Source organism: Lissotriton helveticus, chromosome 3_1, assembly GCF_964261635.1.
Source record: "Lissotriton helveticus chromosome 3_1, aLisHel1.1, whole genome shotgun sequence".
In the NCBI taxonomy this organism is placed as follows: Eukaryota; Metazoa; Chordata; class Amphibia; order Caudata; family Salamandridae; genus Lissotriton; species Lissotriton helveticus.
Genome location: NC_136061.1, coordinates 2,094,346,243 through 2,094,371,771, shown reverse-complemented (window position 1 = coordinate 2,094,371,771; position 25,529 = coordinate 2,094,346,243). Strand labels below are relative to the sequence as shown.

General features: G+C 46.6%; 1 protein-coding gene across 1 annotated transcript in view; it reads right to left on the bottom strand.

Moving 5' to 3' along the window:
- Positions 1-25,529, bottom strand: part of VPS33B (VPS33B late endosome and lysosome associated) — an 806,019-nt gene that overhangs the window by 119,012 nt on the left and 661,478 nt on the right. The window contains exon 22 of the mRNA XM_078683255.1: positions 12,353-12,431. Coding sequence (XP_078539381.1) covers positions 12,353-12,431 — 79 coding nt within the window. The remainder of the gene's footprint in view (positions 1-12,352; positions 12,432-25,529) is intronic.

The following is a 25,529-nucleotide window of genomic DNA, read 5'->3' as shown; positions in this document are numbered from 1 at the left end:
ACAGGTTGAGGGCGCGAGTGCAGCAATCGGTCATTCAATCTATTAGGGACTCTCAAGCAGTGGAGCACACCAACGACTCCCTTATCGTAGAATCCTTCCGGCAGTTCTATCAGACCTTGTATCAGGGAGAGGCATCGGATTCTGAGCGGGTGGCAGCTTATCTGGCATCCTGCGATGTTACACCTTTTATTAGGACCTCGGCGGATGCTCTGGATGCTGCGATACGTATTGAGGAGGTCATATTTGCGATTGCGCGGCTGGAACTGGCCAAATCCCCGGGGCCGGATGGCTTCTCGGCCATTTTTTACAAAACCTTTTGTGTGGAGCTGGCTCCCTTTTTAACGCGCCTTTTCAACTCCTTTTTAGAGACGGGGGAGGTGACCCCCTCCATGTCGGAGGCAGCCATTACGGTCATCCCCAAGCCTGGGAAGGATCCTGCGGAGTGTGGATCGTATCGCCCGATCTTGCTCCTCAACATTGATGCTAAACTTTTCACCAGTATCCTGGCGGCGCGACTTAGTCCGTTGATGGACGGCATCATAGACCCTGACCAGGCGGGCTTTATTCCAATGCGGCAAGGGGGGGATAACACTAAAAGGCTTCTGCACCTCACGGACCTGGTCCACCGTTCCCACACACAGGCCTTCTTCTTATCTATAGACCCGGAGAAGGCCTTTGACCGCGTAGACTGGAAGTATCTGTTTGCGGTGTTGAAGGCCTTTGGTCTGGGGGATAACTTTGTGCGGTGGGTCAGCTGCGTGTATGCGGCTCCGAAGGCGGCGGTGAGGGTAAATGGGCGCCGATCCGCCCTTTTCCCTATTGCCAGAGGGACAAGGCAGGGGTGCCCGCTGTCCCCGTTGCTTTTTGCGCTCTATATGGAGCCGTTTGCTCAGCGGGTAAGGTCTAACGGGGGTATTGCGGGGATCCGGTTCGGCGCGGACACACACAGAATTAGGTTGTATGCGGATGGCGTGATCCTTTCGCTCACGCAGCCCCACTCTTCCCTGAGGCACTTGTCGCGGAGCTTCTCGAACTTGGCAGAGTATCGGGGTTCAAAGTTAACTTCTCCAAATCGCAGATCTTTAATATATCTGTTCCTGCGGTGCAGGATTTGCAGCAGGACTTTGCCTATCAGTGGATACATTCCGATATTACGTATCTGGGAATCCGTTTCACCACATCTATAGCAAAAACTGCTTCTCTTAATTACAAGCTGATGGTGGACCAGGTGGCCAAATCACTGTCCGATTGGTACCGTCTTAATTTGTCCTGGTATGGTAGGCTGGCGGCAATCAAAATGACGGTGCTTCCACGTATTCTGTATCTTTTCCAGATGCTCCCATTGATCCCTCCGCCGGGTGCCCTCCAGAAGCTCCAGGGGTTCCTCAATAAGTTTCTCTGGAGCAAAAAGAGGCAGCGGCTAGCCCTATCACTCATCACGGCTCCTAAGTCCAGCGGTGGGATAGGCTTCCCCCTGCTGAAGGCTTACTTTCAGGCGACATGCCTGCGGTTTGTCCTGGAATGGAATAGACCTTGGTCCAGTAAACTATGGAATTTCATGGATCAAACGGTAGTGGCGTGCAATATTTGGCGCGAGTTGTGGCTTCCCCATAAGCACAGGGCCTGGGGTCTTTACTCCTCCCCGGTGACGTCACCGACATTGAAGGCCTGGGATCAGTTGGTGCGGCGCAAGGGTTGGACTACTTTCCTGTCCCCTATGATGCCTATTGTGGATAATCCGGATTTCCCCCCGGGCTGTGCGTCCCCGATCTTCCAGCCCTGGAGGGAAGAGGGTTGTAAGAGAGTGGGCTCCCTCTTTGACCTTGAGGGCTTAATCCCGTTTCCCCGGCTTTGTAGGGACTACTTCTCCCTCTCGGAGTCTGATGCCTTTCCTTACTCGCAAGTGGCACATTGGGTTACTCAGCCTTCTAACATTGCGTCTATGTCCCGTCCTATGACGGCTTTTGAAAAATGGATAGTATGCAAGAAGGATGATCATAAGCTCATATCTGATCTGTATGCAATGATTATGACACGTCCCAAAGCCCCACGTACAAAAGCGCAGGTTCGCTGGGAGACGGAGCTGGGGCGCCTGCTTTCGCATAAGGAGTGGGACCAGGTTTTCTATCGGGCGCACCACACCACTGCCAACGTAGCTGGCACTGAGTCCGCCTATTAGGTGGTTGCCTACAGGTATTATACCCCAGCTCGTATTGAAGATTGGGATGAGATGAGCTTGAGCCTCTGTTGGAGGGGATGTGGTGCCCCTGGTACCTTGACACATCTTCTGTGGCACTGTCCGTTGCTAGAACGAGATTGGAAGGTGGTGCTAGACGACTTGGACAACGCTTTTCAGATCACATTCCCTAGAGCACCTGAGCATGTGCTATTAGGGCTTCCATATGTCAAATAGTTTCCTCTGCGCTCGCTGAGGGGTAGACAAATTGCCCTAGCCTTGCTTGCTGCGCGTCTAGTTATTCTTGCGCGGTGGGGTTCCCCTGACTCATCTGACCCGAGGGACTGGATTTGAAGACTGTGGATTCTTTTAGCTATGGAGCGGCTATCGCTGAGTGTGGAGGGAAAGGGAGCGGAATATGCGGAACTGTGGGGCCCTTTCCTGCATCTTCTATCTAGGAACTTGAGGGAGGTTACTTGCCCGAAGTACCTACAAATTCTTCAACTTATTCCTCTGGAACCTTGGGGGCCAGCTAAGGTGAATTGAGTAGCGCTGAGGGGCGGTGGAGGGTGAGAGGAGGAAGGAGAGACTGATGTGGAGGGGGGAGGGGGGTTTCCTTTGTCTTTGTTTTTTCTGTTTCTTGTTCTTAAAAAGCGGTAGGTTTGTACCTGCATTGGCTGCTCATGAAGGCATACCATTTTCCTTCGCGGGGTCGCCCTCCGGGGTGTAGGCCCGAACGCTGTGTCTAATGCCTCTGGACTTCGCTCTGCCTGCCAGCGGATGTAGGCAGCTGAGCTGTGTTCTGAATTGTTGTGCTGCACAATAAAAAACGATTGATTCTAAAATACACAAATATATTTTACCTGTGAGAGCCAGCAGAAGAGCAGGGTTGAATAGCATGCCGAGCACGTTTCAGTGAGCTTTGGGGGCATAGCAAAGAGGAGGATAGGATGAAAGGAGAAGCGATTTTAGTGAAGAGGTGCTTTTCTTTTGCCTGTGCTGCACGTACGCTCTCTGTCTGTATTATCCCACGCACCCATGGCTGTGCATGCTGCTGCTGCAGAAAGAGACATTAAGGGAACTGCAGCCAGGCAGAGGCACTCCCACTCTCCCCCTTTCACTATTCCTGAGAGCAGTAGTGGACTGGTTATCCCCTGCAGTGCCTGTCCTGTGCTTCGCGCCCTGCAACCATGCCATGCGGTAAGACCACAAGCATTTGCAATGCAATAGAGCGCACAGCTAATACACACTATATATATAAGTCAGTGTAAATCAGTGTATTGTGATTACCAGGAAGTTATCGAAGCATTACATCCCTTTCACTTCTTCCTCCTACTTTTAATCCCATGGCGTAAGACTGGACAGAATCTGAGTCTCGGGGTTATGAGTAAGTAATTGAAGCATTCCAGACCATAGCTCGCTATGCATTTTAAATATATTATTGACACACGGAGTCCACTCAGGGGCCTTCTACACTGTGATTGGAGCACAGAGGTGATCTGTTCTGTTGGTTCCTGACACACTTTGATAAGAGTTTTCACTTCACATAGAAGGGTAGCAGCTACTAAGCGGGTGTGGGCCCCAAAGCAGGAAACAAAAATGTCCACCCTGCCAACCAGTTAGGTATTGAAATATAACCGTAACTGAGTTGCAGTGAGTTCCCTTCCATCCCCGGGCCTGGTGCCACTGCACCAGCTGCACAAATAATATATTGTAGCCTTCAGAAGGTGGAGGTTGCATTCTCTCTCCGCCTAGGTGCAACCCCTTTAAGTCATGTGCCTTACACGTGGCTTGTGATGTGCCCAGAGCGACCCCTGCCTTGTAATCTGCTTACACAGAATCCCCTGGCAGAAGGAAACATGATGTGACAGCGTCAGCATGTCACGGGTCACAACAGCCTTTGGCCCGGGCGCTTCATCCATGGCCTTTAACAAGTTATTGTTTTGGTTGATTAACAAGAAACACAATCAACGTCAGGCCAACAACCAAAGAGCCAACCCTGATTTCCAATCAGAAAAGTGTTCCTTAGAGTGCGGGCAGCTCATCTTCCGAAGACCTGGCATCACCACTGATAAGGTGATGGGGCTCTTGGTTTCAGATATTAAAACCATGCATACGTTAACTCTGCACACTTGGGAAAAAACAATGCCTGTACTGCACACCTTCAAACATTGGCATAATGAACACCTAACACATTGAAATGATATGTGCAGGTGCTCATGAAATACACTGGCATAATGCACAGAGAACACATTGCAATAAAACAACCATTAAATACGGTGATATGCTACACTGCGTACGAGTACACGGTGTGCATATGGAACATGGAACAGAGAGCAGAACTCTGCTGATTCGCACAGCACACGTGCAAAGCCAGTGTTCACAGCACACACAGGCTCTGTGGGAGACCCGAGCAACGGCACAGGGGACGCGACTATGAACCCATTGAATCTGCCAGTCCTCAGACGGGGCACATTTCGGACCTTTTTCTGTGGTTCCGAAGGTGGGGCGCCTTTAGCACATGGTTTCACCAACACGTTTGGGGTGTGATAGGTTCCCCAAAATTAAAATGGTCCCCCTCCATCACTTAGAAGATTGGATAATACTTACGAACATCCGCAAAATATTTGTGAAAACAATGTACAGGATATGTTAGTACCTCACTGCCGATAGCACTGTGTGGCTCCACCGCGACACGGCTGTCCTCTCACTGGGGCCTGGAACTGCACTCAAGACACTGGACACCAGCAGAACACCTCGGGTCTGTACTTACACACCAGGCTCCAGCACGACACCTCAGAGCTGCATTCAGTCACCCCCTCAAGCATGACACCTCAGAGCTGCATTCCGACACCCCCTCAAGCATGACACCTCAGAGCTGCGACACCCCCTCAAGCATGAAACCTCAGAGCTGCATTCCGACACCCCCTCAAGCATGACACCTCAGAGCTGCATTCCGAGACCCCCTCAAGCATGACACCGCGGAGCTGCACTTAAGACACCCCTTCAGCACGACACTTCAGAGCTACACTCGGACTCCCCGGTTCCAGCAGAACACCACTAACCCGCCCTATCGGCCACATGCATCATTGTAGGATTTTGCAATCCTAAATTGCGAAAATTAAGGAATCGCAATTTAGGAATTGCAAAATCCTATGCATCAAGAAATCTTAAAAGTTTTAAGGATTTCTTAATTTTCGGTATTTGATATTCCTTAATTGCGAATCGCAATTAAGGAATGGCATTACATTGATTCCTATGGGCCTACAGGCCCATAGGAATCAATGCCTTTTTGCGAATCTTATTTTGCGAATTACAAGTTGTTGATGCATTTCAAGGGTGGTAAGACCCCCCTGCACCCTTGAAATGTTTTTTTAAGTGCAAGTTTCACACACACATGTCCAAAGGACATGTGAGTGTGTACCATGACACTTTCAAAAATGTTTTTTTTAGCATTTTTGAAAGATTTCGCAAATTAACACGAGGGTCAACCTCGTGTTAATTTCCACCTCATATTTTCAAATTCGCATTTTAAAAAAAATTCATGCATTGCATTTAACCCTTTAGGTGCTGCCGTCGGCCAACGGTCGTCACGGGCACTACCTCCCCAGTGCTGCGTGCGACCGCTGGACGTCCAGTTCAGCACTGGATAATGGACAGCGCAGCACTGGGGAGGTTTGTTTACGAGCTCCTAAGGTGTTAAGGAATCGCACAAATGCGATTCCTTAAATGCAATCGCATTTTTGGGAAATGCAAAAAATTGCGGTTTTTAAAAAAATGGTTCATGCATACCAAAAAGATATTTTGGAATCGCAAACGGCCGAATTTTCCGATTCGCACCGTTTGCGACTCCAAAATCATTTGATGCATGTGGCCGTAAGAGTGCAGCGCAGAGAGCCATCAGAGAGACCAAGGGCCAGACGTAGGAGAGCAAATACCGGTCGGTAACGGCCGAATTCGGCCGTTACCGACTGGTATTTGGGTTTTCAGATGTAGGGGCCAATATTTTACAGAATCGGTAAATTTACCGATTCGGTAATTCCAAATGTAGGTGACACTCCTGAGACTGTCACGGGCCCTTAAGAGTCGGTATTTTACCACACAATCCTATTGTTTGGTAAAATACCGAATCCAGGTGTGCATGCACATCTGTGCATGCAAACTGTGCAATGTGACACACAGACATGCCCTTAGCGCATATATGTGTGCCACATGTCACACATGCCTTTACTTCGGGTGCTAGAGGGTGTCAAAGTGACACCCCCTGCACCATTGCAACATTCGGTATTTATCGATTCGGTAAATACCTAATCGGTATTTCCCATTGATTCCTTTGGGCTTCACAGCCCATAGGAATCAATAGGAAATACCGAATCGGTATTTACCGAATCGGTAAATACCGAATGTTACCGATTCGGTATTTCTATTTTGAAAATTAGCTATATCTCCCTCCTTCTATTTTACCGATTCATAAATACCGAATCGGTAAAATTCGGTATTTATGAGTCGGTAAAATAGAATTACCTACATCTAGCCCCAAGTGACACTGTCGAGTAGCTGTGCGCTTTATAAAACCTCCTATAACATAACATAAAATAACATTCAATAGCCCGAAGAGAAGAATCTGCCTGTTAGTCCCCGACATAACTGCTATATTTCAACATTAGACAGCAACAGGTTAATGAAACCTGGAAAGTCTTGAACACAAAGCTGTATGTAAAAAAGTAGAAAAAGCAAGTAAAACCTGCTCATTCGGTAAAGGCTGCAAATAGAAAAGTGCTGTTTGTGATTGTGCAAAATTAAGAGCTTTCAGTAGAGGTTAGATAAAACGTCCAACTTTTCATAATTCTTTAGCGAAAGAAACCACCTCTTGGTTTGTGTACTTTATCTTATAATTTTTAGGTTTTTCTTCGTGATTTATTTAGCCCTCAGTTTGGTAAACTCCCGGTTTGTCCAGTCTGCTCTTTGTTCATTATGGCAGGAGATTACAGTCCCTTCTGATGAAATATTCAGATAGATGTGAAATGAACACATTTCATTAAATGCCCCGAACAAGGTGGAAACATCCTGTGACAGTGAAAAGAACATTTAGTACTACACTGCTGGGTACTTTATAATACCAGGGTCCGTTATTTTAATGTAACATATTTCACCAGTTTCGGTACTATATTTTCCAGCAGCAAGGTTAAAAAATATGGCAGCATCTATTTATCAGAAACGAATATATCACCGAAATTCGTACGCTCCCATTAGAAGTGCGCTGGGCCACAAAACCAGTGGCAATGTCCCCAAGGAATATAACAATTGTATGGAGATGGGTGTTTGCTCAGGGCGGCCGAATTCACCTGGGATACCGAGATTTTCACCTCACAATACTGAATTACAGAGGGAATCTGAGTTTGAGGTTTGTTTCTTAAATACTTTACCCTCATTCCGCTCCTCTTTCAACTTTAGTGAGATATCTCTTTGCGAAATGTGAAGTGTGAGTTTTTGGGCTGTTCTCGTAACCCTGTATCGGCCGCAAACTACCGTTTACTTTTTTTTGCAGATTTTATATAGCGCAAACTCGACCCGTAGGTATTGGAGCGCTTGCATGAACACCAGTTATGTTACACAAGGAAACATTCTTTTTTAGGTCGAGGACCTAAAGGCTGCGCTTGCGCAGTCTCCGGTCGGAGATTTAATGACTTTGAGTACGGGGCTTGAACCCGCCTCTCTCCTCCATCACTCCTCCATTGGCTGGCTTCCTAAACGGAGGCCAGCCATTGGTGGAGAAGGGAGTCACTCCAATAAAGGCCCGTCTCTTTCGGATTCGGGGGCGTGTTTTTGGCGTTCTTTCGCCCTGTGACGTCACCCGTCACTCAGAACGCCAAAACACGCCCCCGAATCCGAAATTTTCGGATGTTTGCGGCCGCCATTGTTGCCCGGAACAGCCTCGCTGCCACAGGTAAGTTTTCTTCTGCCCCGATTGTCCCGTGATTGTGCCATTTTTCTTGTTTCCCTATCCTTTCCTCTCGTTTTCCTCGAGTCATATCTTGCTTCCTGTGTCTAGTGCTTTCTCGTATCTATCTGTCTTTTCATGTTCCTTACTTTCCTTTTCTTTCGCTGGCATTACCCCTGGTTCCCTCTCTTCCCGTGCCTCCTTGTCAACCTGCCCCCTCCTACTTCACCAGCAGAGTCAAGCAGATCAACATATCCCTCCCATTCCCTCTTATTCTGAGTACACAGTCCTGTTTACTTAATTCTCGTGCTGCCTTCTCTCAACAGCTATGAACTGCAGTCCGCCGTGGCAGGACCCATATCACAGCGCAGACGTCCACGCCACGCTCAGCCCCCGGTTTTTCGAAGCCCCCTTCCCGCTCCTCTTTTGAGCCGTCGTCTCCCCCTTGCATACTCCACTCCCTCTTTACTCAGTTCTTTCCCTCGTCTCCTCACCTGTGCCTCCCACCGCTCCAGTGTGTCCCGGCCTGCAAAGCACAAGACTACAGACACAGCGTAGACGTCCATGCCACGCTCAGCCTCCGGTTTTCCGAAGCCCCCTTCCCGCTCCTCTTTTCAGGCGTCGTCTCCCCATTGCATACTCCACTACCTCTTTACCCAGTTCTTTCCCTCGTCTCCTCATCTGTGCCTCCCACCGCTACAGTGTGCCCCGGCCTGCAAAGCACAAGACTACAGACAGCGCAACGATAGAGCTGGAGCCTAGGTAGGGTCGGCAGTGCCAAAGGGTCAACTTGCTTTAAGTGTCTCTTGATAGATTTGTTTTTGTAGAGCACAGGGAGGGGGCAGTTTTAAAGCGACTAAAATACGTCTTTACACACACAGTGGTGTAGATGGAATACGGTTCAGTTTTTTTATTGTTACTGTTTCACTTATTACTAACGGTGAAGCACAAAATTCAGGGAGGAAGTTTTTATTCCCTCATTAAATTAAGCCGGCCGCTGCGTCTTTGACTGGCAGGAGTGGCCATGACGCCACCTCCCCCGCGGGCGCGTGTTTTACGGCAGCGGTGTAAATACTGCCAGCTTTATCGGCGTTTCATTGCCCACGGGGAGGGAGGGCGCCACCGCCGCTGATGTGAGAGGGCTCCTCTGCCGCTGATGTGAGAGGGCTCCTCTGCCGCTGATGTGAGAGGGCTCCTGTTTTGGGTTCTACCAGGCAGTTTCCTCCTCTGAATGAAAGGCCGACCAGAGAGAGCAGCTCTGCCGGGGATGGGAGTATAGAGACGGAATGCATGCAAGGGGAGGAGGTGGAGGGAGGGAGGGCTTCACCTGAGGGCAAAACGGAGGCAGCAGCGGAGGCGGGGACCTCTCCCCGCCACTGCCCCAGTCTGCAACTCTTTCATTGTCTCTCCTACCCTGGACTCTGCCTCCCAGCGCCTTCGGCGTTTCCACTCTTGATCTGTGTTACTGTTTCTTGTTTCTTCCTGCTTCTGCGTGCGTATCTGGATGCCTGGGAGTACATCAGGGCGTCATAGACACATCCGGGGCAAGTCAGTGTGTGTGTGTACCCTCAGGCCGCCCTAGAAGCACTGCAAGGGACTCACACATTGTATCTACCTCGGTGCTGTACTAGCAAATTATGCACCAGTACCCTGTCGCCCCAGCATCACAGTGATTGTACAATCACCCCATGGTCATGCACCGTGAGTGCGGGTTTATCAGCAACGACTAGTCCTACTGTGCTACTGTACAGTACCCCTTATATGGCCCCAGTACTGTACACGCATCAGTGGCCACGTAACGGGGGTGCGGGGTTTATAGCATCGTCTACTACTACGTGTCCTATAGTCCAGCAATCATCCTAGGGAGTAGGCATGCTTGAATGTGAGTTGCCTCTCACTGATCCAAGGTCTAATTTCCCTGAGATGTTACCCTGATTGCACTCGTTTTTCTTGCCTTCTGCCCCTGATTGCACTTGTTTTTCTTGCCTTCTGCCCTCAGATTGCACTCGTTTTTATTGCCTCTGCTCCCCTAATTGTGCCATTTTTCTTGCCTCTGCTCCCCCGATTGTGACATTTTTCTTGCCTCTGCCCCCCTGATTGTGCTCGTTTTCTTGCCTTCTGGCCCCTGATTGCACTAGTTTTTCTTGCCTTCTGCCCCTTAATTGCACTCATTTTCCTTCTCTGCTCCCCTGATTATGCCATTTTCTTGCCTCTGCTCCCCTAATTGTGCCATTTTTCTTGCCTCTGCTCCCCTAATTGTACCATTTGTCTTGCCTCTGCCCCCCTGATTGTGCTCGTTTTCTTGCCTTCTGCCCCCTGATTGCACTCGTTTTTTTCTTGCCTTCTGCCCCCTGATTGCACTAGTTTTCCTTGTTTTCTCTGTTACTCAGGAGTGCATCTTCTGTGGCCCTCCACTGCCCGAGAGAACAGAGGGTAGGGGGGCAGGCCCATGCCTTGGGCATCCATAGCTACCCTGTGTGTGCTGACAGAGATGGGTGGTTGTCCTGCATAGAGGGATTGTTTGAGAAACGTTGTGTTTACGTGAATTTAAAAGACTTGCCGGGAATAGGACTACTGATTTGGGGGCATGATGAGCATGGAGCAGGCCAGGGTTTAATACCTATTATTAAGCACTACATTATTAGTCATATCACACAGAATGTTTTAGTAGATGTCTGACAGCCCGCGCGGGCCCACCGGACTTTTGTCATCCTGTTTCCTCTGCTCTGCAAGCCATGGTGGAGTTGGTAAACGACCTCCTGCAGCTGCAGGCCGTGGGTGCCTGGAGGGACCTGACGACCAGCGACCAGCTGCGGGCCGCCACCATGCTGCTCGACACCGTGGAGGAAGGGGCCATCGTGCTGGCGGAAATAGTCCCGGAGAACACCGACAACCACCGTGAGTACCACTTCCGTCCCCTTTTAGAGTCACACAGCACGACGGAGGGCACAAGCACACTTCTGCCTGGCAAAACTTAAACTGCTCATTTTCTGACGAACTGAAAACCAGCAGCTTTGTAGTTTTTGTAAAAAATCTATATTGTGTAGGTAGCAATAGCGTTTATTGGTCCCACAAATTAAGCAAAACGTTTCTTTTGGGGGTCTAAAGAACGTTATCAAACCTCTTCCAAGTAGAATTCGTCCCTAAAGCACTACAGCTGAATGAGTTGATTAAGTGAAACCCTCAACACATTCTTTGCCTCACTTATGCAGTGATCAGCTAACACATACACACTGCATTTATGTTGTCTGTGTGTGTGTGCGTGGCTCTGTGTCTGTGGCTCTGTCTGTGTGTGTGTGCGTGGCTCTGTGTGTGTGTGGCACTGTGTGTGTGTGGCTCTGTGTGTGTGTGCGTGGCTCTGTGTGTGTGTGCGTGGCTCTGTGTGTGTGTGCGTGGCTCTGTGTGTGTGGCTCTGTGTGTGGCTCTGTGTGTGTGTGTGTGTGTGGCTCTGTGTATGTGTTGCTCTGTGTGTGTGCGTGGCTCTGTTTGTGTGTGCGTGGCTCTGTGTGTGCGTGGCTCTGTCTGTGTGCGTGGCTCTGTCTGTGTGCGTGGCTCTGTCTGTCTGTGCGTGGCTCTGTCTGTCAGTGCGTGGCTCTATGTGTATGTGTGTGGCTCTGTGTGGATAGCTTTTTTTTGTAGGTGGCTCTATGTGTAGGTGGCTCTGTCTGTGTGAGGGTGGCTCTGTGTGGGAGGATCTGTGTGGGTGGCTCTGTATGTGTGTGTGAGTGGCTTTGTATGTGTGGCTCTGTGTGGGTGTAAATGCAATAGGTCATGCATATGCGATCGATTAAGCTATTGGCATTGTAAATGACAATGCCATTTATTTAACGATTAAGCTATTGGCAATGTAAATGACAATGCCATTTATTTATGATTAAAAAAAAAAAAAGGCATGAGCAATGCCAATAGCTCTACCTTTAATAATGCCGAGACCATTGCATTGTAAATGCTTGTTTTTGGTAGGCACGGGGAGATTAAGTGATTTGCACAGAATCCCAGGATGTGGAGTCGCCACTGAGGTTCAAACCTTGGTTACCCATCTCCAAAGTCGGCAGACTAGCCGTCAGGCCACATCCTCTCCCTTTTAAATCTGGTTCAGGATTACAGTATAAATTAAAGAGCATTAGACGTTTGTCAGTAGCAAAACACAACTCCAATCTGCCAAAGAAAGAAACCCAGGCGCTCATCTAGTCACACACACAAGCACGCACATAACATAAATAACATGAATTTACCTAATATGCCTGCAAATTCATTTCCATTGAGAAGTCGAGTGATCTCTTCCAGCCCCGTCCAGCCCCTTCTTTCTAAAACCTGAACAGAGAAGGAGAAGAGTCAGGAACATTACAAGACTTTGTTCAGACAAAATGAGCAAATGTAGAAACAAAGGCCATTACCGACATCCCAAAAAGTCAATAAATAGCAGAGCCCAAAGGCACCGTTATGAACCCCTCCTAGATGGCGAACTCGCTCCATTCTTCTTGCCCCCCTGCCAACCTGCACCCCTTTCCCCCATAAACCATTACTGTGACAACAGCTTAGGGTGTATAGAAAGGCAGCAGTTAAGTTTAGAACATGGATTACACCTCTCACAACTTGTAGGTTGGTCATTCGCAATCATCCATGTTACTATTATCATGCATTGTTCGCCCCATGCTTGGTGTTGTCCTTGTATGACAGCATTTTCTATTCAAGGTGCCACCTTTTGCAACAATGTCTCAGTGTGTACGGGTCTAGGCTTCCCTTGCTACTGACTTTGTGGCCGTCAGGACCAGCCCGGGCTGTAAGTGCCGTCTCGCTTGCCCTGGAACCTTGCTGGCCACTAGCCTGCTCTTCAGTGCCCCTGTGTGCTATCCCAAGGACACTGCGCGAGCAGCTCTTCTATTCTGCCTGTAGTTGTGTGCTGTCATTTGCTCACCCTGTGTCTCTGCCGTGAGGCATCCCAAGGACACTGTGTGAGCAGCTCTTCTACCTATGGTACTTTGCCCTTTGGATCTTTCTCTGGGTTGCTTAAGCCAGGCTGTCGACGGTTTAAAGATAGGCAGCAGCTCCCCCCTTTTCCTCCTCCCTTGCTTCTGCTCATGAAAAACCATTTGTTCCAGGACCCCCACTAAGTTGAGAGTGAACATGTCCAGGCCCACCCCGGTCAGGTGCATCCCATCCTCCAAGTGGTATCCCGGTGGTCAGACTGTGTCTTACAAAACTCCAGCTGTTTACGGTTGCACCTTTTTTTGCCATGGTTGATGTTCATATTGTGCCTAGACTTCTCCACAGCCCCCTGGTCCATGGCCCCCCTCCATGCCCTGCGCGCTATTACTTATAAACATATTAAGTCTGCTGGCCGGGTTAGTTTGGCCAGTGATGCCAAGCCAGCCACCATCTTTTCCAGCAGGGTTCTTCTTCCAATGGGCGCTAGGTTGTTGCCACCCAGATGAACCACTAGAGTGGCACATCGCCCTGTCGTTGAGCCTCTTGTACCACCGGGAGTAGGTGGTCCCATCTCATGCCCGACCGGCCCAGCCAAGTCACTTCTGTGTTACGGAGCCAGATCGCTCTGAATTGTAGCTGCGCCGCCGCCCACCGTTGTGCCCCGGTTATGTATGAGTGTCCCATGATCCATACTCTCTGGCAGCCCCCGTCTGACCTAAGGGAGGGAATCCACAACTCAGTACCCCGTGGGGCATAAGTACCTTTCAAAGGTGCTCAACGCCCATCGCCCTACAGCTGTAACCTGTTCTGTGTCGAAACCCACGTTTGCCGCGGTGGTCGGGCCCCTGTGCGGAAGGTCCCCTTTTGAACCCATTGACCGCTTGCCCCCTCCACTGGGATTGGGCGGCTAACTGTCTGGATGGGGATGACCAATCTGGTGCGCCCCCGTTTTTTCCGTTTTACGCCTTTGGGAGGCGATCCGCACGGACCCCTACGGGGCCCAGCATCGCCTTACCGGCCCGTGTTCCGAACCGTGCTTTGTTCTTTGACTTGTAACTTAAGAGAGATTATATAATTAACGATTCTGGAGAAATTGAACCTCCCAGCATACAGATTTGTATTTTTAATTTACCATTAACCTTGGCAGACACACAACATACCAGACTGTAATGAAGGCAATGCGAATGGGGTGCCGTGTATGTTATACATTTGTTCATTTTTATTGTTAGGTCAACCAAAACACTGCAAATTCGTAAAAACTGTCACACTTTATTAAACTCATTATTTCTAAAAGCAAACTCTTAAAACAAAATATCGTTTTAATCCATGAAAAAACAACCCTAACAGTACTTTGGAAGCAGAGTCCGGGCCCCTTTCCAGAAGAACTAGAGACGCACACAGCTGCCAGAGGACTCCCCCTTCCGAAACAACTACTCTCCACATGCAGACAATATATCAAAGAGGACAAAGCTATCAAAAACAGAAACGCCACCAATGAGGACAGCAACAAAAGCACATTAGCATCCAAGGCTATTAAGCACTGCACCAACCCCACAACTATATTCACTAACATCTGACCATGTCATTGGCCCGGTGAAAAGAAGCAAATGGGCCCCCTAGCTGCCATTTGAACTCTGAAATACAGCAAAAATCAGGGTTCAATAGGCCCCTCGGGCCTCTGGGATATGGTACCACTGCACTTGCTGCACCAAATGGAAGCTAGTCCAGGCCCTTGTCTACCTCTCAATGACAACCCCCACCCCATTCCAGCATAAGTAAACACAGAGAAAGTCTCAGGTAGGCGCTCAGAAACAATACATCAAGCCAATCTGACTAATAGGTGAAGTAAGCGGATGCAGGGCAGGCTGGGAGCGGTGCTTTGTATCGGCTGCATAAATAGTAGCTACAACCCTGATCCAATGAGAAGTGCACAGTCTTCAACAAATATTTCAGGTGTAAGATTCGAGAGAATATCAAAAGCACACCTGCATGTGACATCAGCACACCTATGTCTGAAAGTGGGCAATATTCAAACCCCCCTCCAAATACAATCCAGTCTCCAAAAGCTCACTTCATATGAAGATGATACCATCCCATCATCAATCATAAAAGCAATACCTAGAGAAGTAATTACACCACTACTAAACATTGGCAATGGATTGCTTCCTCAAGGCATTATGTCCTAAAGACTGATCAGATTCTACCTCTTTTCAGAAAAGCAACCCTGGCTCAGGATGACATCACTAAATTTCGCCTAAGCACACACCTTTGGTTGCTTGGAAAGATCAGGGTGGAAGCCATCAATATTCAACATCAAACTCAATGCCCATCAACAGCACTACTATTCCAGCTTAAAATCCTATTCCGGCACAGTGGCAACAACTATTCAAGTGACTGACAATGTCCTCAAGATTACAGACAATAGCGAATCCCACCTGTTTATCCTGTTAAATATGTATGTAACCTTCAATACTAATCGACCACCAAGAAAATTTTAACACCTTGGCACTCTGAATGGGCTTCAAAGGCACCTACTTTCAACGGATCAACTCATACCTGACGAACAATTCCAAATGAGCTTCTCCAGATATCAGCCTATCACATGCAGAATCTCAGATTGGTTTCAGCCAGTGCATGCAGCCACTGGGATCCCTACTGGCCCACATGGATGTCAGCACTCATGAGTATGTGGAAGACACCCGTTCCTACTTAAGTGTAGAACTTTTATGCACAGCATTACCCACCCAAAGAAATGTTGTGCTAACATCAAAACAGGGATGTCCAGGCCAACTGTAAAGCGACCTTTCCCACTGCGGAAATGTATTGTAGTGTACAATCTGCACATTCTGGAAATGGAACGTTCAAAAATGTTACATCACCAAAATGTTGCGACGTTGCCAGTAGTATGCCTGGAAACCTGCAGCTGGCACAGCTCTTTAAGTCTACTACTCCCAATGTTTGTGAATTCCGGAAAGTAGCAAATCTGCACCACTTCATAAGTTCATATAGGGGTGCAGATTTACTACTATCTTTGTAAATCACTCAATATAGGTCTTTAGGTTCCTGATTCAAAACGTTAACAAACTAAAACCTATTCTTGTCTCAGAGGATAAATGAACACTTTAAGATTTGAAAGGCCTCTTTTAATCAGATTAGGAGAAAAACCAACACAGACATTGCAGGATTTATTAAGAGCCTCCTGACCCAACTATCAAGCCAAGAATACATTTTTTGGGGCCCGGGTGTTACACCCTTAACACCCCCCCGAACCACAGCCCCTGCACCTAATGAATAACATCTGGCTAACTGACTTGAAACCACCATCAAGAAAACACAACCACAATTGTCTGGGAGAGAAAATACTTTACAGTTGGGTTTTTGATGATGAAAAGCTCACAGTAGCAAATACTAATAAATACTTTTGGAACTCAATGATGCCTTCTCCAGACTGGACACAAATAATTTAGGCAAAAGGGACTAAAGCTATGGTGATGGTAATCTGATTGAAGCTGCAAAGCAAGATCTATGGTAGGAAGACCATGACCCCTGTTCTAAATAGGTTATGGTATTCACCAGTATATTGTATGCCTTGAATTGAATTGAATTGAATTGAATTGATGATTTGTAAAGCGCGTTGGCTACCCAGGGGCGTCCCAGCGCTATAGAAAAGAGTGAGTTGGGCTGGAGATAGCATACAGCAAAGGGACCACTGATTAACTAACCATATTAACTTATTGGTATTGAAAATACTCAGTTTCCATCCATTCATTTTGCAACTCATCGCCATTTGGAAGCGTACTCTCAGGAGTGCACCTGAGTGCAATAGCTGACAGTTCTCTTGTATGTCTGTGCTGGTAAGCGTAGTGATAAGAAAGAAAATATAGTACCAGCAGAAAGGCCCTCAATAGCAAAAAAGATTGACTTGACATTAAAGTACTACAGGTTTCCAAGTATCAAGGGAAAGTAATCTGGTCAACAAATGCATCCTGTTTATTCATATTAAGAAAGTGACGATATTAAGTTTAGACATCAATGACTCAGTAATAGTAAATGCTTTTAAAGTGGGCACTGCCTAGCTGGCATCTTTGACCATGCTAAACCTATAAGGCATTTATGCAGCAATCTGCTACCTTCCGAACACTAAAATCACAAAAAAGAGACCAGGGAATGAGCCTTCTCTGACTCCCCTTCTGATATCTTAAACTCACAAATGAGAAGGACAAAAACAAAAACGGTAAAAAACAGGGCCAGGAATGAAAACCTAGGTTGAGTTTTAAGGTTCCTGTCCCCTGTGCTATATAAGTAATTGCTAAACGAGAAATATAAGAGAGAAGGAAAATAGCAAAATGTCTTTATACTGCCCTCACCCAATATGCAGTGGCATGCTTCATCATAGGGTCGCTGCAAATGTCCAGGTGCAGATCAACACACTAAATGGACTGCTGTTTTTTCTGTATATATACAGTGGTGAGAGAGATAGATTGAAGGTAGATAAAGGAATTTAGTGATAGGGAAGAATATGCCCTTGAGAAGGGATCTCAAGTGCAGAAAAAAGATAAATTAAAACGGTCTAAGGAGATACTTTTCTATTACCTTTATTCTTGGTTCCCCTTGGCAGGATTAAAAATTGAGGTGATTGGGGATGTACAGGAGGGGTAACTACCCCTAAATCCCCACTGCAAGCACCAACATGTTTCGGCCTTCCTATTTAGCCCCCTTGGGTCGACGAGGCCTTCTTCAGGGTGTGGATCCCTTGGTGCTAAAGGTCTTATGTGTTGAAACTAGAGAGGTGGCCCCACTGTCCAAGGGAACAGGGTACTGAAAATCAGTCAAGAGAAAGAAGTTTCCCTTGGTTGAATAAATTAACACCAGAACTATTTCTCTAAATCAAACCTCGCATACATAACATAACATAGCATAACATAACACAACATAGCATAACATAACATAACATAACAGGTGTATTTGTAATGCGCTCGATTACCCGAAGGTGTGCTGGCGCTGAATAACAGATGTTTATTGTTACCCAACTCAATGGTACTCATTTTATCAACCTCAAATGGATGAAAGGCTGAGTGGACCCGCCGGGATTTGAACCTGTGACCATGAGGTCGAACACAGGCCCCTGCAGTGGCTGCTTTAGTCCACTGAGCCATCAAACCTCGCATACCCAATCATACAGCTCTTACCATATCCTCATGTTCTCAATGTTTTATCCAAAACATGTCCTTAATAAAGATGTAATACTTACAAATATTTGTTTATTATTAAAATTTCAATATAGAAAATTCTGTGTATCAGAACATTAAAAACGGTCATTACATTTCTTTAACCCCAAAAACAATCAATACATTGTTAAAAATGTATGTATAGCCTAAACTGTACATCCTAATAAATAAATGATAATGTAAAATAAAAAAATACAAGAAGGAAACCCTATAGGCACGGTTTTATACAGACTGATGCACACCAAGATCCAAACACTGTGAACTTATAAAATGAAAACCGTGGTTGAATAACTATTCCTTTCCCAGGCGTTTTTACAGTTGGATTCAAGAAAAGCAGGCTTTTACGCGTTTCGGTGGTATGAAGACAAGTTTAAGTACCACCTTCATCAGTACTCTAGATAAGGGGTTTTACTCATCTTCTCAACAGTGTATCCATATATCCTTACTTAACGTTTCTTTATTTGGCCCTAAAAGGTATCTCCTGTTTTTGGGATATATTTTTTATGTTCGGTAATTGGTTTTCTTTTTTTTGTCTTTGGTCTGTGTCCAATCTATTTTTTTCAAATTTAAAAACCGCCAGACTGGTCGGGAAGGTCAAAGGTTCCTCAAATCCCAGGCGTCTCTGCGTCCATTTGAAAAAATAGATTGGACACAGACAAAAAAAAAAAAGAAAACCAACTACTGAACAGAAAAAATATATCCCAAAAACGGGTGGTAACTTTTAGGGCCAATCGATTGACATAGGAGACACAGCTAAGTGTCTAAAATTAATTGAAGCTGAATAAAAGGGCAAACTACAGGGGAAGAAACGTTATGATTATGAAAATGCTAATAAGGACATAACGTTATCTGTTAAAATTAGGAGAATAATCCATTTGTAATTGGATACCAATCATTCTTAAAGGCCACATGAACTAACAGAGACTATTGAGTTGCTCTAATCTTAATAAACCAACATTAAATTCACCAGTAAGGATATAACACTGTTCATAAGAGGAGTGAAACCCCTTATCCAGAGTCCTGCAGAAGGTGGTACTTAAAGATGTCTTCATACCACCAAAACGCGTCGATGCCTGCTATTCTTGACACAACTGAAAAACGACTGGGAAAGGAATAGTTATTCAACCATGGTTTTCATTTTATAGTTCAGTGTTGGATCTTGGTGTGCAACAGTCTGTATAAAACTGTGCCTACAGGGTTTCTTTCTTGTATTTTTGTATTTACGTTATCGTTTTTGCACCGTATTTTAACATATTCAGCATTTATGTATTAGGATATACAGTTTACGCAATGTATACATTTTTAACGATGTATTGATTCTTTTTTTGGTTGAAGAAATATAATGACCGTTTTTAATGTTCTGATTCACAGAATTTTCTACATTTAAATGTTAAAAATAAACAAATATTCGTAAGTATTACATCTCTATTTGGGTTATGTTTTGGATACTACATTGAGAACATGAGGATATGGTAAGAGCTGTATGGTTGGGTATGCAAGGTTTAATTTAGAGAAATAGTTCTGGTGCTAATTTATTCAACCAAGGTGAACTTCTTTCTCTTGGCTAAAGGTCTTAGCCCACACTGTGGTCTTTGTGGAACTCAGAATTTTATCATGTTTTTTTTCCGATGCACCTTCTACTTTTCCAGTCGGATGTACACTTTCAGAGTTTACGAATAATTCTTTGAACCGGGACCATCGTGGCAATGCTCTCTTATTGTCAAACTTTTATCAAAGAACGGCATTTGTCCTCACCACCCCACCCCACCCCACCCAACCCAACCAGACGCAAAAAGGTTCAAATGGTGTAATCAGTATATTGAGACTCTAGCCCACAGGCGAATCTTGTGTCACAGTCTTCTATCCCATGGGATTTACCCCATCCCTTCACCAGTACAAGGAATGCAGACACTGTCTGCTGACTTGGAGCTCTGAGTGGCACTGAAACAGAGTGTTTAAGCACATTTTTATAATGGTCGCTTAGACCTGAACCAGGAGTGGCTTAGCTAAACAAACATCATGGTACGGTTAGCCAAATTATGTTCATAATATAATGAAACAGATTATTAAACGTCAATTGTAGGCCTTCTCTAAGAACTGTCCTAATAGTATTTGCATATTTGCCATGGGCCGTCTACTACTTTAGAAGTTGTGATTAATTTGGCATATTGGAATGCTAGTCCACTAACTGGTTTAAGCCTTTGTTCCAGGCAGGTTTGCGGACTGTTGGATACCTATCATTTTTAACACATTACATATATTAAAACGGCTTTCAGTCAGTCCCTTGTTCGTGGTTGGATAGCTTTGTTGTCTGTCTTACTTCCCTGCTCCTGATATTAAGTTTTTTCTCCCTATTCTTGTGTTTTACCAGCAAAGGAGCATTGCAGTTGCACAGTGTTTTTTTTTTTTTAAACAAATTTTTATTGTCATATCTGCATAAGCAACACAGGACCCTGTCGCCCAGGGGAGCCTGCAACAATAATTATCACGATATCAACTGCAATTGACATTTTCATGGTATTAACAAACATTACAAAAAGGGGACTAAGAACCACCCCCCACCTACCCTACTCTCCCCCTCCAACTACCCCTCCCAACTCTCCCTACCCCCCACCCCCGACACCCTCCCACCACTCCCCCTCCTCCCCCACACCCCCTTCCCAAACGGTCGCACAGCTCACAATAGGTCCAAAAACCACTCCATTATGTACTACATCACCCTCATAAAAGGATGGAGGCCATCCGTTCCGTTCGTCCCGTCCATTCCATGCTCCAGACTCTCCCACATCTCCCCTCTCACCCATCCTGAGGGAGCTCATCCTGCTCTTTCGGGGGCTCCAGCCACACCCCCCTATAATCCGCCCAGCGTTTCCAAATTTTAAAATGCTTCCGCGGGCAGCCCCTGGCTACAAAGATCGGGCGCTCCAGGCCCATGTAGAAATTCAAACCCCTCTTCCAGACCGTCATCTTAGGGGCAGCAGTTGCACAGTGTTTTGGTTGGATAATGTATCCTCCCACTGACAACATCAGACCTTGCTAAGGAGTGCATAGGCAGGACTATTTACTCCCCCTCTCTACCTATCTCTCTGACTCTACTCACCAGTTTTCTCCATTTTCCTCTCTTTCCTCCTTTACCACCCCTCACCCAGCGTCCTCTTGTCCTTCAGCCCCCTGGTGTTTTGTTTACTTTTTTGCCTCCTGCCACGTTATTGGTAGACATCCATTTTAAAGTGGTCTTCTGACCATTCCAAATGGCCTCCCTCATACACATTTGTAGTGATCATCTCTGAATGGGATTTATTTTATTTTAAGGAATCCTTTTTTAAGATAGCTCCAACCATCTTTGAACAGCGTTTATTAAAACACAACAAAATGTATTCCAAGATGGCTGCAGTGGATAAGCTTGCATCTGTGGCGGCTACCTTTTCATGCATTTTGATATGTTTGATAAACCCATTCCAAGAAGGCTACTACAGATGCATGTGTCTTCGCAGTAACGGCCTAAGACCACAAAAAAAAAAAAATCAATGTTGAAGCACATTAGATTCATAGCATTTGCCAGTGCTTGTTCTAGCAGGGTCATTTATATTGATTATAAGTTTACTTTGGTAGCTTTGTGGTTCTGCTTCAGATCCCTGGCAATACAGCATGTGGACAGGCAACCAGATCACTAAAAAGGCATGCAGAACTAATCTAGTATGCATTCAGTTGGTCAAATGCTAAAGCATAAGTGTCTCAATTTGGCCATTATTATAATTAGATATTGCACTAAATGACAACCCTGAAAGTGCTATAGGATGAAGACTCATTCTTATGGCTCTGCCCTTAATCTTAGCCTTTTTGCAGTGATGTCTTGATTAGCAATATTTTTTAATGTATATATGTTTGTTTTATGTGGCTGCAAATAGCATGGACAAAGTTCCAAAGCAGTGGAGTGCTGCAGAGTAAAAAATGCAGTACACTTCGGGAGCAATGGGACACGGAATAGTGAAGGTAGATGGTATTGGGAGCAGTGAGGACAGGACAAGAGAGGAGAGAAGGATGGAATGGTGAACATGCACTTTTGATGTGAGGCTGAAGCTTATGAGACACCATGTTGATTTATCAACGTTTGTGGTGTGGGGAGTTACACAGTTCCATGGTATTACTTAAACAGTTATGCCTTGCGTTTCTTTCTAAAGAGAAGGGAAGATGGTGATCACCAGATTTCGGTTGATCTAGAATTCTAAACCCTGGGTTTGTAGATTAAGAAATCCTGACCTCTTTCTTCTGCATTTTGTGGTGTCAAGTCTTGTGATAATGCCATTGAAAGTCATGCATTACTCTTTGGAGGTTTGTATCTTGAATACCAGGTAAGGTGATGTGCTACCATGTACAATTTCTGGGTTATGCAGAAGGCAAGACAGTGACACTGGTGTGTGGAGGGTTTCTGTGGAGGTCTCTGCATATTAGTCATATCCTGCTGAGTTTCCAAAGACCTTTGACTTTGCATGTACAAAGCTCTTTCATGGAGTCAGGTGGGTTTCTGGAAATATGGCAAGTAAAGCATTGCCTCTCGTGAGGTTGGTCAGAATTAGTGCATGACTGGCTGTTCCTATGCTGTTGTCTGGGAGGAATGCCGTTACTCTTTCCAGCATTAATTATCTGAAGCCATGCAATTCTGGTCTTGTGCCCAATGTGTGTTTTGAAGCTGAAGGTTGTGTTAACGTGGAAGCCCAAAGAAGTGGGAAGCCTTCCAGGTACATTTTGAGTTATTGTTGTACTTAAAGTTGTTCGCGGTGCTAGCAATAGGACTACATTTCATCTTGTTGGGTTTTAACTTGAAGTAATTTCCCTGTACAGAAACCCCTTGACTCTTGTAAACATGCCATGTGTTCCATTTCCCCTCCTGCCGCTGTAAGAGATTTACTCTAGCGCTTTGCTAGATCAAATATGCGACAATTTGCAAGGTGGAAAAATGGCGAAAAGGTCAGAGAGGAGTTTGTGAATGCCCACTAAATCACAGGTTGGTGTTATGTTATGTTATGTTAATAGGGGTACTTTTATAGCGCACGGCTACTCCGAAGAGTGTCCCGGCGCTAAAGACCATCACAGACCCAGGGTGGAAGGCAGAACGGGAGGGGGACTGAGAACAGAGTGAAGTGAATCACTGCGTGAACAGCAGAGTCTTCAGATCCTTCCTGAAAGCCAGTAGATTGGTGTTGGATCTGAGAGACAGAGGGAGAGCATTCCATAACCAGGGGGCAAGATGTTTAATAGACCGCCCCCCACAGCGCGCACGTCGGATCACCGGGGTGAGAGCCCTGGACTGGGTAGCAGATCGCAGAGATCTAGAGGGTAAATAGAAGCTGATCCGTTTCCGAAGATAACAAGGACCAGTACCATGAAGGGTACATGCGTGCTGCATTGCGTTAAGCGCTCCTCGAGCTGCGCTATTATTTTAAACCACCTTATTTTGGAGTTCTTACTTAACTTTCTTTTGTTTTATTCCTGGTTCCTCTAGGGTCATACTATCGCCCCCTTACCTGCATTCTAATTGGCACCACCACCGCCGCTTGGCGGGTCAGGTCCCTCGGGTGGGATTGGGTTTGGGCGCCATATTGGAGTGGTGTGGACCCGGCTGGGTTACATCGTCGAGCGCTCTAGCGCTCAGGCTGAGGCGAGGGACGCCTACTTAAGGCGACCAGATCGGCAGTCCAGCCGAGAAGGTACATGCGTGCTGCATTGCGTTAAGCGCTCCTCGAGCTGCGCTATTATTTTAAACCACCTTATTTTGGAGTTCTTACTTAACTTTCTTTTGTTTTATTCCTGGTTCCTCTAGGGTCATACTATCGCCCCCTTACCTGCATTCCAATTGGCACCACCACCGCCGCTTGGCGGGTCAGGTCCCTCGGGTGGGATTGGGTTTGGGCGCCATATTGGAGTGGTGTGGACCTGGCTGGGTTACATCGTCAAGCGCTCTAGCGCTCAGGCTGAGGCGAGGGACGCCTACTTAAGGCGACCAGATCGTCAGTCCAGCCGAGAAGGTACATGCGTGCTGCATTGCGTTAAGCGCTCCTCGAGCTGCGCTATTATTTTAAACCACCTTATTTTGGAGTTCTTACTTAACTTTCTTTTGTTTTATTCCTGGTTCCTCTAGGGTCATACTATTGCCCCCTTACCTGCATTCTAATTGGCACCACCACCGCCGCTTGGCGGGTCAGGTCCCTCGGGTGGGATTGGGTTTGGGCGCCATATTGGAGTGGTGTGGACCCGGCTGGGTTACATCGTCGAGCGCTCTGGCGCTCAGGCTGAGGCGAGGGACGCCTACTTAAAGCTCCCCTAACCGCGCAGCGGTTCTGCGCAGCGGGCGTGCCTTCACTGTGCCGGAGTCTTGCCAGAGTCCTGCCCGTCTGCACCCGTCAGCGCTAAGGAAGCGCGGGGCACGGCAGGACTCTACGCTTTTCGCTGCACAGGATGACTACAATCACTATCAGGTATTGCAGGGATGATCTGCTGGCGATACGAGGCCGGCTTTCTGCCTGTTTTCTGCCCCCAGTGGGGCCGTTATGTGGCCCACATCGCTGCACGTGTTGCAGCTGGATTTTACCATCCCCTTCTCGCATTCGATCCTTAGAGCTACCATCCCGGCAGAAAGGCGCACCGGGAGTGCGCGATATTACCATCTGCAATCTGAACGTCAGGTCCCTGGTAAAGCATCATTCGGAGATTTTTGATCTCCTCACTAATGAGTCCCCTGATGCTCTTTTTATGACAGAGACCTGGCTGCAGGACGCGGATCTTTCCATACTTAACTTAGCCTTCCCCTCGGACTACGCTGTGTTCACTCTCAATCGTGGCACGGGAGGGGGTGGAATTGCTATGGCAGTTAAGCTGTGCTATCCCTGTGAATGGAAGGACCTGAAGCTCTCTGGATGTGAATGTGCCCGTTTTAAAATCTCTTTTAGTCATCATTATACCTTCTCTGGCCTTTTAATTTATCGTCCTCCGGGTTGCTCTCCCGGATTTTATTAGCTCAGAGGCGCTAGTATGTGCGAATTTTAATGTACTTGGAGACCTCAACTTGCACTTTGATTGTTTATCCTTACCCTCTATCCGGAGCTTCTTGGCTGATTTAGAAGCTCTTCAGCTTTCACAGCTGGTGACTCTCCCTACACATCTAGACGGACATATTCTCGATCCGCTTTTTACTAATTTAGAGGGAATTAACATATGTTGCCCTACTCAGCTGATTTGGACCGACCACATGTTGGTG